The sequence below is a fragment of the Meleagris gallopavo genome, chromosome 1 (genome assembly GCF_000146605.3).
Source record: "Meleagris gallopavo isolate NT-WF06-2002-E0010 breed Aviagen turkey brand Nicholas breeding stock chromosome 1, Turkey_5.1, whole genome shotgun sequence".
NCBI classification, from domain to species: domain Eukaryota; kingdom Metazoa; phylum Chordata; class Aves; order Galliformes; family Phasianidae; genus Meleagris; species Meleagris gallopavo.
The window spans coordinates 90,646,326-90,659,940 of NC_015011.2; the positions used below are offsets into that span (position 1 = coordinate 90,646,326).

Consider the following 13,615-nt stretch of genomic DNA (forward strand, 5'->3'; position numbering starts at 1 on the left):
GACTGAAGTACCTTAACCTGCAAATTTGAAGCTCAGAAGGGTCATGCCTCCAACCATAGGTTCCTTTATCACCTATATCATAAAACAATTTTTAAGGCTATCTAAACATGCAGCGTCAATGCCATGTCCTATTGTGGGGTTTGTACAATTGACAGAATGATATTGAAGCTTCCTGTCCTTGCCACCTCTGTGATCTTTCTCAGTGTATTGTGGTTAGTGATGTTTAGAGAACTGCCAAACACCACCATTCCCCAGATGATCAGAAGCATAGCTTCAGTTCCTTCAACCTCAGGACTGTAAGAGTAAGTATACCAGCCTTGGTCCTGTGCAAGTATGAGTGGAACATTTGCTGCTAACATATTATTAACAAATGGCTATTAGAGCACACTTTTAAGGTGCTTTCTCAAGATCTAAAAATTATTAGACTGTTTTAGATTGTTACTTTCAGAACAAATGGCAGTACTCTAACTACATGGTATTTTTTTCTCGAATGGCACTTCTTTTTCAAAATTTGGAATTGACAGATGCAGAAAACTCAAATGCCTGCAGCACTCACATATGTTCAACTTGTGAAAGTAAACTGTCCTTAAGCAGAGAAATTCATCATATATTTATATGCTTTTGTGTGCTAGAGTTCTTACTATACTTGTATCCATGATGAAACTTTTTATCTTGCAGTGACATTAGAAGAATTGGAGTTGTACTCATTGGACACCAGAGACGAATAGTCAGCAGTTTACAGACTTTGCGGTTACACATGATGCACATACAGGAGAAAGGATTTCATGTATGAAAGTACTAGAATCAACTGTGTTTTGTGCCTCAGCATTTCTAAAATGGAAAATATTCTCATTCTTCCCTTCTGCTTTTCTCAACTTCAAGAACTGCAGTCTCCTGGTTAGACTCCAAAAGTACTTCTACGTTAATGCTTCCAAACTGGAATTTTTAATCGCACTGCATAGTTCCTCTGTCAGTTATCTGCCAATAAAATCCTGACCTACTGCAAGACTTGCTACACATTGATGAATAATAACTCAGCAACTCAGCATGGATGTGTAACTTTGTATAACAGTATTTGGGAAACTTTCACAAACTTACTGGAAAGTAGTAATCCATTTGGCCTGGTGTGGCTTCTTTATCGATGTATTTAGAGTTGGCTGGTAGATCAAAACGTATTTGACTTCTTTCATGTTCTGTGACCATGTAACTTCCAATACCAAATGTGCAATCAAGAAGTTTCACATAAATATTTATTTTATCTTCTAATTAAATCAAAATGTATGGGTCCTATGGTTATATTACTTTATAATAGTTTAAATGCTGGTAAGCCGGTGCCTCAAAATGTAAGCATTGTTTGCAAAAATGACTGATGATTTTATGTAGTGAGTTTTCATTGTGTTGGAATTGGGAGGATAGTGAGAGAAATCTGGCTGAAATCTTCAGGTCCTTGAATTCTGAATTACATTAGCACTCGACACTTTTTATGCTTTAAATGTTAGATAAGGGTTTTTTTATTTATTTATTCAGCCCTATATTTTTTATTTTATTTTAATAGTCAGCATTTGCCTCTATTCCATGGTAAGTTGTCACCGGAAGACTGGATGTAATGTTTCCATAACTACATGTAAAAAATGGTTGTCCGCTATACTGTGGTCACATAGACTTCAGAAAGTTTTCTGTTCCAAAAATGTAGGCCTCCACAACTTGAACTGTCATTTCCACCAGTGGTAGTAGACTTAGAGGGTCAATCGTCAGTGGGGTGCTGGAACAGATTGACTGTAGCATCATCCAATAGAAGATAGTGGTACAGCCACAAACTATGCTGGAAGTTACGCTCTGTGGTGTTCAGTTTTATTATACATAGGCAGAAAAGGAGACATAGGACAGCAGTGTAATAATATGTTGCCTTGAGTCTACTTCTAACTGCTTTTAGAAGTGAAAAGCATGCTCTGCTGACATGGAGTTCTGGTTTCTGTGGGGGCCAGATCTTCATTTAGTACAAATTCCGAAACAATATCAGAGATAATTACTTTTAGAACTCTTCAATAGCCATATTTACATGCAAGAAAAATGGCTGCAAAGGCCTAACATAATATTTGTACCTCTGTAAGATTTACAGCTTTCATGTTTTATTCAGACAACTTACACAGATGTGCTGGGCTACATTTCCAAACTTTTGCATGAGATATGTGCTGCTAGAAACTGGGACACGAGCACATGTCTGCGAGCTGGAGAAGTCACACGCAGATCTACATGCATGTCATATGTAAACTAGGTTTTTGTTAATTTATACAGAGTTTGGAGGACATTCTTAAGTTACACGGCATTTTAATATACTTAAAGATTACAAATCTTCAGTTAAGTCGCGCGTTTGGGTAATTACTATAATACATTTGTATATCAAAATGAATTAACTGTGTTATGTAATCACAATGATATTTAGTGCTTAATTTACAGCTTGTAAATCAAATTGTATTTCCTGACTCTCAAAAAGGCTACCGTTGTATGCTGGTGGCAAAGAAGGAAAAGCAGAAAAGCAGAAAGCAACTCAGAAAGGATTAGGCTTCCAGCTGGTTCACAGAGTTAAGACATGCTAGGCCTGATTCATTGTTGTTACCTTATGTTAGAATAACTTCATTAATTTAAATGGGATACAAGTAGTGAACTGCAGAATTTTTTCTTTCTTCTGTTAAAAACAATAACAACAACAACAAAACAACAGATTTAACTGAAGAAAAAGATAAGGATTCACCAGTGTTCTGACGTCAAGTTGATAAGCATGTTTAAAGAAGAGCAGTGCTAGTTTTATTTTAGCTACAAATTTTATCAGCATGGGGTAGTCCCACTGACCTCAGATTGATAAATTCTGCCCCAATTCCAAATCCGAGTTTTTAGAGTGTTTTTTGTTGTTGTTTTTTGTTTGTTTGTTTGTTTGTTTGTTTTGGAAGGGTGCCCTTAGAGAAATAAAATCATACCTACTTGAAGCCTTTTTAAAAAAACAACATCACAGAGTAATTTAAGACTTGATTTTCTTTTATTATTTCATTTCCTGGTATGTCAGTCATTGCTTTTATGGCTATCAATACGACATCTTTGAAAGGAGGCTCTCACGTTTAAATTTATTACTGAGGAGATATGAGTCTGTTATTTGTTAATAGAGTTTCAAAATTGCTCATAACTAGACCAGACCATAACTGTGCACTTTTAAATTCTCTCTTGCACATTTATTCATTCTTGGTAGCGTGTACACAAAGCTGTACGTTACATGAACACAACCTGGATATATTTCACGGAAGTTAATTTCCAAATTTATCACACTACTGAAAATATATTTTCAAATAATATATAATAACAATATAAAAACATTTATTAATCAGATCTATTTTTTATATGAATAAGAATTTGAGTAACCAGAAAGAAAAGAAGAAGGGATTTCAGTGAGACTGTTTATTAAAAACATTGTAAATCCAGGATTTTGGGGGGGTTTATATGGTTTGTGTTTTTTGTTTTGGTGGTGCAGTATGACACTTTTATAATAGTTGTTCTGATCAAATTTACATTTAGTCAATTTTGGAAACATTTGATTTGCTCTTGTTATGTTTCTAACCCTACTCTTGCATTTTATTCAGCACAAAGGAAAGTGTGCTGCTTTTATGGCTGTTTATATTTTTGTTCATTTAAAAACGAGAACAAACAAACATGGTATTTTTCAAATGTGAGCTCAATTCTGTGCAAGCCACAAGCATAAATGTGAAATTCAAGTAACTTTCTTTATTGCAGGGAATACTTTCTTCGGGTGAAAATTACGTAATTTAGTTAACCTGTATATCGTAGTGTGCAGTTACTGATTAAATTTAACAAATTCAAGTAAATCTAGAAAGCAGTTTTTAAAAATCTGGCCAACATTGCACGGTGTTTCATGACTAAAAGTACTCACTGAAAGTTCATGAAATAAAGATTGCATGATATAAAAGCCCCCTAAAAATTGATTAAAATGTGGACATAAGGAAATAGTTCCAAGCTTGTTATTTACAAGTGATATCCATGTGCAGGCTTTTCTAACAGACCTGGTAGTCATGCATCTAGAACAAATCCATCTGTACTGTTATCACTACCTGGGTACAAGTCTTCAGAAGACAGCTTTAATGAGGGCCTTTGTCTGCTGGGCAGGAAAACTGGGTTAGCATCTCTTGGTCAATAAGTGCACTACACAGTTGTCCATCATGTGTCAACCACAGTGCTTCCCAAGTTGACTGACAAGCAGCTTAGATATTCATGTAGCCAAGTGGGTCAGTCATCAGTCTAACATGGAAACTCAAGCCATCCCCACCTGATGGAAACTCAGAACCCTGAGACCTATTAGGGGGAAATTAGGGCCCTTGTAGTATTCACATAGTGATAAATGTAATTTGACAGATGTAATCATTAACTTTTGGGTGAGAGGAAATGTGCCAAACCAGCACTTGAAACAAAATGACTAACTCAGATTACAGAAGCATAGAAGGAAGCATGGTGGCATAAGATGGCTTGGGTTGGAAGGGACCTTAAGGTTCATAAAGCTCCAACCCACCTGCTGCAGTGGCCACCAACCTCCATATCTAATACTAAATCCAGGCATCTGTTCTTAATCTTGTGCACTGATTGTATGTATTCATTGTGCTGAGCGTTTGAAAAAGAGGGGACCCCATGTGTAATGCTGATGTTGACATTACGTGAGTAACAGCATAATGTCTGTCCAATAAAAGCTTAGGTGCATGCTATGCTTTAATACCTCAGCATCACCTATCTTACAATTGGAAATAGCACAGTCAGCAAGTAATTCGAGTAACTTAATTGCTCTGGACAAAGCATTCTGTGTCAGAAGATGATTTATTCTGACACAGGATTCAAACTGTACTACTTGATTTTTTGTAATTTAAGACTCACTATTCATTTTCCATTTTTATAGATACACTGAGCCTAATTCTGAGCTCCATGAAGTTCTTTTTCAATGCAGATTCATCTTTTATAGTAACAAAAGAGTATTAATGAAAAGAGTTTGGTCTATTGCATCTTCTAAGAAAAGTATTAAAAATTGAAGTACTTCATTTATCATGGCATTTGTGCATGGCTGAAGAGTACTGTATTCTGTTCTCAGGTTTATTTCAGAATGCCCTTGCTCCCTAACTGTAACTGATCTTTCCTGAGCAAATTGCAAATTTTTTTTTTTTCTTTATTAATAGTACTATTTTTTTTAAAGAGTAAGGGAGAGATCTGTTAGGTTGGGCTAACACCAAGTACTACCGTGATCTTGAAATCTCTCAGAGAGACAAATGAATCAGTACTGAAAAGGGGAAAAAAATCTAAAGAGATTAGAATAAGGTGAAAGAAGAAAACTTTCCATATCATGCCAAGGAGTTCTAACAAAAACAAAAGAAACGGCACAAAAACAGTTCCATATATTTAGAGTCCACAGATATCTTCTACCATCATATACTGTGCATTGCTCATCTGTGAATGCTATGGTTGTATATAGATCCTCAGATTATGGACTAGGACATACTGAGTACATAATGGATATAAAAAATATGTGGATGTGTATATAAAGAATTGTAAATATAATGTATATCATAATGCCTGAGATTTTTCAAGCGTACATAAATTAATTACCTGACTCTCAATAATGGTAATAGGGTTGATCTTCTCCACTGGCATTTAAAATTGTGAACTTCCCAAACTTCCTTGGCTTGTTGTCTGGAAATGGATGACAGCCTCTCTCTTCCTCCCTTCACAGGCAGAAAAAAAAAAAAAGAAAAAAAGCTTTTTTAGTTCAGTGTAGTCCATGCTTATAAAAAGTTTGAGTACCTCTGCTGAAGTCACCAAAGATGAACAGTATATACATGATTTTCTTTTAAATAGTCTTTTATAGACTCTTTTGAGGTTAAAATGGGGGACAAATTCAAGGGAATGTGAGTAGTGATTTGCCAGTATATACTATAAAAAGATATGTTGAATTTTAGAAAGGAAAAACAAAAAAAGATGAATGTAAGAACAGAAGGCTAAAAATGAGTAGGTTAAAATAAATTTCCATATTTTATATATACCAGAAATAACACCAGTTCACATCGTGAAATCTATTTGTGTGCATGTTTCTTTGAATATTTTACATCAGTATTTCCTACTTTCCTTTCACACAGGAGATTTCATGAGTACATCTCTCTTCCACAAGGGGTTAACATATTATCTGATTTTTCATACCTGTCTAATTAAACTGAAATTAATAAGGCTAAGTCATGGCACTGAAGATGTGGAAAGGTATATTAATAAGATCAATCTCAAAAGCATTTCAAGCTTTCACCTGTTCTGCTTTGTTCATGTTCCAAAATTTCAACTATGTCTCAGTATCCAAGTACTTCACTAGCTGGCAACTCTACTTGTGTCCCAGAAATAACATATGTACTGTACCATGTTCAGAAGCACCTGAATATGTAAAGTGTTCAGTGCTTGTGTGGTTTAATTCAGATAAAGGGGCTGACAAGAAATTGAACTATTTACATGAGTAGAGTTAGGCACAAAATGCTTGCAAATCCAAGCCCTTACAGTATATTTGTAAGGAAGAATGAGATAACGTAATTTTGTCCTTTTTACATACAGTTCTACATATGGTTCCCTTGAGAGTCCACCATATTCATTGTTATTACGAGAAAACCTCCTGTTTCATACAAGTTTTGGGGAACATTCATCTCTAACATGAAAGCTGATTGCAGCTTCATAAATACTAATACTTCTCATTATTGACAACTCAGTGAAGAACTGCTAAGCAGCACATAGATAAGGCAAAACCCTAGGAATGATAATCCAAAATCTCGAAGAAATCTTACCTGTCTGTATTGTGAACTTTGTGATGGCTGGAGCCTTGTTTGGAGAGTAACCTTACCGCTAGAATCTGGAAAATCAAACTTGGAGAACATCTGCATTAAAATCCAATTATTTATTTCTCATTGTGAAAAATTGCTCATTGAATCAATAAAGGGAATATTTTCATAGTATCAGCTCAGCATAATGCTCTGAGTGTCCCCTAGAGCAGTGACAAAAAAAAAAATCTACTTGCTGGTTTTCCAGGGTCCAGTCTATGAGAAAGAAAAAAGGTACAGTTGTCGAAATTCAGATTAGAACTTCCAGTAGACACAGTTTTATTTTCTTAACATATAACTGAAGGACTAATTTCTCTTCTTGTTGCATATTGGCTTTTTTGAGAAGAGCCTAAAAAAAACAGTAAAAGGAGAGCTGTCTAGTTAAGTGTGGCTTACAAATCAAATTTTCAATTTCTTCCAGACTAAGTTCCACGTGACAGTGAGAAGCAAAAAAGAAAAAATAAAGCAAGAATATCTTTTAGCAGGCTGAATTCTTTGATTCATACAACTTACATCACCATCTCATTAAGCACTATATAAGATTAGATGAAAAAGACAAAAATTGCAGCCAGTGTTTCAAATCTATAGATTCTCTTAGTTACTGAATGACAACTTCACAATTACATTTTTGTCTTGAGAAGGTTCTACTGTAGATTACCTACTATTTTCACATTCTGATGAAAGATTTTGATAATTTTTTTTTTATTATTATTAGTTCCAGAGATAATTAGGTAATTGTGTGAGGAATTAGTTTCATTGTTTCATAGGCACTGTTCTGTTGTGGCTTAGGAGTTTGATACTGCCTTCAGTGTCAGTAAGATGAGGCCCTATCTTACAGAGACTGTTGTTGGATTCAGCTTTCCTAATAAATTATCCCTTTCTGCATTTTACTACTGTCACAGTTGTTGGAAAACCAGCATTTATCAGTATATGCGTGCTGTCTTGTCATTCAAATGTATTATTAAAACGTTATGCGAGTTTTAATTTCTTTCTTCAAAGTTCCAGGTTGAGATTAGCTTGATCATTTGAGGCATGATCCAAAATCACTTAAATCCATAAGTGGCTATCAATGGACTGCAGTAAGGTTTTGGACCAAGGGTTTCCAAAGATTTGTATGGAATGGATGGCCTGCTTTAATAAGGGGAAAGAGTGCACTGATCTTAAAAGACAATGCTGCTACCTCAGGAATGTGTTAAAAAAGATTGTGGTTACCTTCAGTGTGGTACAAACAAGGTACAAAACACACTTGCTGCACTGCTGTTTTATCTGGAATGAGTTACCATCACTGAGTTTGGAGAAAGTAAAACAAACCTACTAATCTAACAGAATTGTAAAAGAAATGGTTTTCTTTCTTAGGTATTTTCCCAAAGTTCTGGGTTTAAATCCAGAATAAAACCACCTTCTCCAATTCAACAAAGAATACAACTTTTATCTGTAGGATTTGTCTCTCTTTTCTTCTTTAACACACAGCATTATACAATATGATCTTCTCTTCGTGATAGCAGTTCTCGCTATTTTCCTCTTCGAACAAACACTGTTTCACACTCCTAGTGCAATGCAGTGTAAGGTCTGAGATTTGCCCATTAATTAATGGCACAGCAGTAAATAAAATAAATAATGCCCTCCTAGTCATATACTATTTACTGGACTCTTTCATTAATTCCATATTTCAAGAAAACCAGTATTTCAGTATATGTTATTCTTACCTAGAGCCATGGTTGCAATGTCAAAATTCCCTTATGGTATCAGTTACATCATACATGGTGCTGCCACGATTGAAAACCCGAAGACTGACAAAAGAGGCTTGCTCTTGTTTGATGCAGTACAATTCCTACAGACTTCAGTAACAACAGCAAGTACTCTGCACTCCACAGGATTGCTTCTGCAATTTAACAAGGAAAAAAAAGGCTTAAAAAAGATCACATGAAACCATATTTACTGAATGGCAATTGTTTGTTTTCTAGCAAATCAAACTTCATTGATCAACTTTTGTTGTCAACTGTTTTTGCTTTCTCATCTTTTTTTTATTATTATTATTTCATTTGCAAGAAAAGAAGAAAAAAAAAAAAGAAACCATGAGAAAAATATTTGCTTACCTTCCACAAATTAGCTTTCATTTCTCTTGGGACACAATGTGGTTAGCATGTCTCCTCAGGATAGCTTCTATTTCTCTGTGTTGGTTTTAAACGTATATCAATTAAAGGAGTTTTGATCTCTTCTGTGAAATTAGATTGTACACAACTGAATATGACTGCTTTTCATAGTCTGCTCTTCTAGCATAGCCATAAAATGTATCAATGTATGTGTATATATGAATAACTATTTGATGACGGACACGTATATTTAAGCAGCCACGTCAAAACTTTAAAGGTAGATGGCTTCAGAACTAACAGTGTAATCATACTTGCAAACCATTTTACAGACAAACCATGACCTCAGCTCAGATCTCATATCCTTATCAGTATCCTCCAGAAACCACTCTTTCTTTAAAGACCCCAGATCACAGTTGTTTTTCAGCTGCTTTTTTTCTTCTCACAAAGATATATTTGAATAATGATGACTACCTGTAAGTGAATCTTCACCATCCATCTCACAGAAAAGCAACTTTGGCACTGTGCCTCTGAGTTGTATCTTCATCGGTCTGAACCTGTGTCGCATTGCACACAGCAGGCAAGGTCTACTAATTCTGAGAGACTGAACATTCCATAGCTGGTACTGTGACTGCCCCACTGTTCAGAACAACTTTTTTTCATGCAGTTTATCTCCCATACGTGCTCCAAGCACATTTTTTCTTTCTGTCTTTTAGCCGGTTTATAATAGTATTGCAGGAATAGCCATGAAATAAAAACCTTAATATACTGATTTTGCAGACCCAAGGGGAATTTACATTAGAAGTGAAGTTATTATTTTCTGAAAAGTGGCGTTACCATTTTTTAATTCTATTCCTATGATAATACAATGTTCCATGTAAATTCTCATGTGCTGGCATGCCTACGAGTTAATAGTGTAATAGAATGCTCAGCTCTCAACATTAGAGTGTTTTTAAGGTGAATTGCATTACATATGCCATCTCTTTGCAGAAAGAATATGGGGTTTGGCAAAGCTACCTGCTGAGCAACATAATAAGATTTTTGTACAAAGTACAAGTTACTGATTATTATTGTATTTTATTTTTCTATGATTTCCTAAGAGGCATTATCAGGTCTTACAGATGGGGTAAGCCTGTTTATTAAGATATTTATTAGCAAATAAAAGTTACAGTACTGGTGTTATTTTTGAGTTAATGGTGTTTGTTTTGCCTTAGGTTATTAATATAATGATACACAGTGAAGCCTGTCATACATGATCATGCAAAAGAAAAAAGAAAAAAAAAACAGCTGCTTAACACAGGGTGGTGTACTAATAAAGATGGACCAGCAATATGTTCTAACACTTGAGATGCTTCAGGGTGTTGTGTTTTTTTCTGCAGCAAAAGAATGCTTAATTATAGTGGCCTCTCCTGTGCTTACCACTGAGCACTTATGCTCTCATGTACACTTTTTCAAAATGCATATACAGTTAACAGTGTTAGGAAATACTATATACCTTAAAAGCTTCAAACAACAGCACTCTCCCCTGCTTAAGAAACACTATCTAGCTGAATTTTTAAAGATTTTAATTTGCTATTAAGATTTTGCATTATAGTTCACTCTCTTTACAGTGGTATTATGTAAGTAATACCAAGGTAAGAGACAGGGATTCTCAAAGAAATAGAGCCCATACAAAATAATCAGAATATAGCCTTAAAAGGACAATTAACCCTTCATTTCACAATGTCATATGTGTGCAATATAAGATCCACAGAATTATATGTATATTAATAGAAAATGAATGTCATATGTCCAATATCTATTACATGTTGCATATTTTACAGGGGAAGAGTTTTCTTACTTGGGGTGCAACAAAAAAATGAATATTTCATTTTAGATTTGGCTCCAGAAACGCCTTTGCTATTCTCATCTCTATTGAACTTAGAACTAGTTCTATATACAGACTTATTTTGGTATAAAACAAGGAGGAGATGAAACTTCCTTCTAACACACACTTACCCCCACTACCTGATTACCCTGGCATTCTGGGGTGCATTAAGAAGAGCGTGTCCAGCAGGTCAAGGGAGGTGATCCTCCCCCTCTACTCTGCCCTGGTAAGGCCTCATCTGGAGTACTGTGTCCAGTTCTGGGCTCCCCAGTACAAAAAAGACAAGGATCTCTTGGAGGGGGTCCAGCGGAGGGCCACAAAGATGGTGAAGGGCCTGGAGCATCTCCCCTATGAAGAAAGGCTGAGTGAACTGGGTCTGTTTAAGCCTTGAGAAAAAGAAGACTGAGAGGGGACCTGATCCAGGTTTATAAATATCTGAGGTGTGGCGGCCATAGTGGTGAGGCCAGTCTCTTTTCAGTGGTACGTGGAGACAGGACAGGGGAAACGGACATAAGCTGCAGCATAGGAAGTTTCGCACGAATGTGCGTAAGAACTTCTTCACGGTGAGGTGACGGAGCACTGGAACAGGCTGCCCAGGGAGGTTGTGGAGTCTCCTTCTCTGGAGATATTCAAGTCTCGCCTGGACGCCTACCTGTGCGATCTGGTGTAGGGAACCTGCTTTGGCAGGGGGGTTGGTCTCGATGATCTCTAGAGGTCCCTTCCAACCCCTACAATTCTGTGATTCTGTGATTCTGTGAAAGCAGGAGACAGGGAACCGTGTTTTGTGCTTTTGATGCCTAGTGCCACAAACAGAACTGGCTAATAGGCCTGCAGATTGTTGAATTAAACACTACCTTGTTATAGAGGGAAGGAAGTATGGGAAGAAGTATCTACCTTATACACTGCCTCCATATTCCATCTACTATTGTGTGGATAAGACCAATTCTGCCACATCTTAGTCTTCCTGTGTAAGAGACGAATGTGACCCTCCTACCTTATTCTTTACTATGACTCACACCTTTATGCTTCATTATACAAATTAGTAAAACAAGGATGAATTAAAACTAATTAAAGTCTCAACTTCTGTAGCTGTAACCTAGTGCTATAGGTTAATAGCCAGCCCCTCAGAAAAGCTAAGCTTCTAAAATGCCCACATCCTCATAAATTAACCAGACAACATCAGAATGATAAGTCAAGACAAAATATTTCCCAGCCTTCTTATGACTGCATGAATAATGTTACTGCTGTCATGGAAAGATTGGGGAAAAGGTGAGTAAAAAAATATATATCATATTTATGCTTTTTATCCAGGTCTTATTTTCTCTTTATCGTGTATTGTATTTATGAGTAGGATAATTGTTATTTAATACCCTCTTCCAAAAAAGGCACTCAACCAAAGCACATGAGGGCTTGAAATAATTAGGACGATATAATTGGGTACATTATAGAGGGCATGAAATTAACTGTAGTTAAATTAACTCCTCTTTCGCAAATAAACATAAAGGAGAAAACTCTGTGAGCACATCTTTCTCATACTAATTGGAAACAGAGGAATGCAATATTTTATCTGCATGAGCCCTAATTCTGAATCATATTTGTGCTTGTACACTCTTCTGTACACCAGCTATAATTGTGGTCAGTCCTTGGTTCAATCTGTTAGAGTTTCTTCCATCTTTAAGTAGCACTGAAAATATGGGTCATGCTATAATCCTGCCTAGATCAGCAGCTGGATGGGAGATTTCCAAGAACATTTAAATATGTCATTAATGTATTGAATCTGGATTGGACAAATGTTCTGCTGTTGTGAGAGGGAACGCTGGAGAACATTTTTACAGAAGACAGAAAGAGTGGTCATTGGTTTTCTCTGCATTCATTGCCTTGTCTGCAAAAACCTGCCTGCCTATGATAGGTGTCTGACCCCGGTTCCCTGTGAACTCTGCATTTGGACCGACATCCTGGTGTGACCTCAGGTACTCTTCATTCCCAAGGATAATCCTGATTAAAAATTTAAGGTTAATTTGCTGTACAGATAGGGATCTGAAAGCAGCTGTTTAATATAAAAGCAGTTATTGGCTCATTTGGAATTAGTATGTTTGAAAATAACATACTGTGGTTGTCCAGGAAGGCTCGAAACATAATCCAGAGCAAACTTCTGAAACTCAGCCATCCTGGACTCATACTGAACCCAACAGGAATTTAACACTTGGAGGTAGAGTGGTGAAGTTTATAAACAGGCAGAACTGTCTTCAGTGAGGAAGAGATCAACATCATAGAGGAGTATAATGTTTCAGCCTGACAGGATGCCAATGTTTTACCACACTGAGGTAGTGTTGGTGGACACAACACAGGACTGGGAATCAAGTGAACAAGTCTCAAACTCTGCGTCAACCATATATTAGCTGCACCATCTCAGGTAAATGCTCTATTCATACACATATTTCAAAGGAGAGGGGTAAAAGTGGTGTTGACCCTTTCTGCTCCCTCTACTACCCCACTCACCTTCTGGGTAACATAGGCATTCTACTAGAAGTGGAGACATATATATATTCCCCCTCTCCCTTTCTCTTTTAAATTATTATTGTCTACACATTCTTTGGACCTTTCTTCTTCCTCATTACTCTTATTGCAGATACACATTTCTGGAGATGTTAGTCAGTTAAGTCATGGTACTGCAGAAGTGCCTAAAAGATGGATTCAAGGCCAACCTGGGTGTCACTACTAAAAGTGGTCTGAAGTCAAACAGTAATAAAGAGGAACCAGAAGAA

General features: G+C 36.3%; 1 protein-coding gene across 1 annotated transcript in view; it reads left to right on the top strand.

Moving 5' to 3' along the window:
• Positions 1-8,607: 8,607 nt before the first annotated feature.
• Positions 8,608-13,615, top strand: part of LOC116217184 (ephrin type-A receptor 6-like) — a 37,557-nt gene continuing 32,549 nt past the window's right edge. Inside the window, exon 1 of the mRNA XM_031555634.1 lies at positions 8,608-8,715. Coding sequence (XP_031411494.1) covers positions 8,608-8,715 — 108 coding nt within the window. The remainder of the gene's footprint in view (positions 8,716-13,615) is intronic.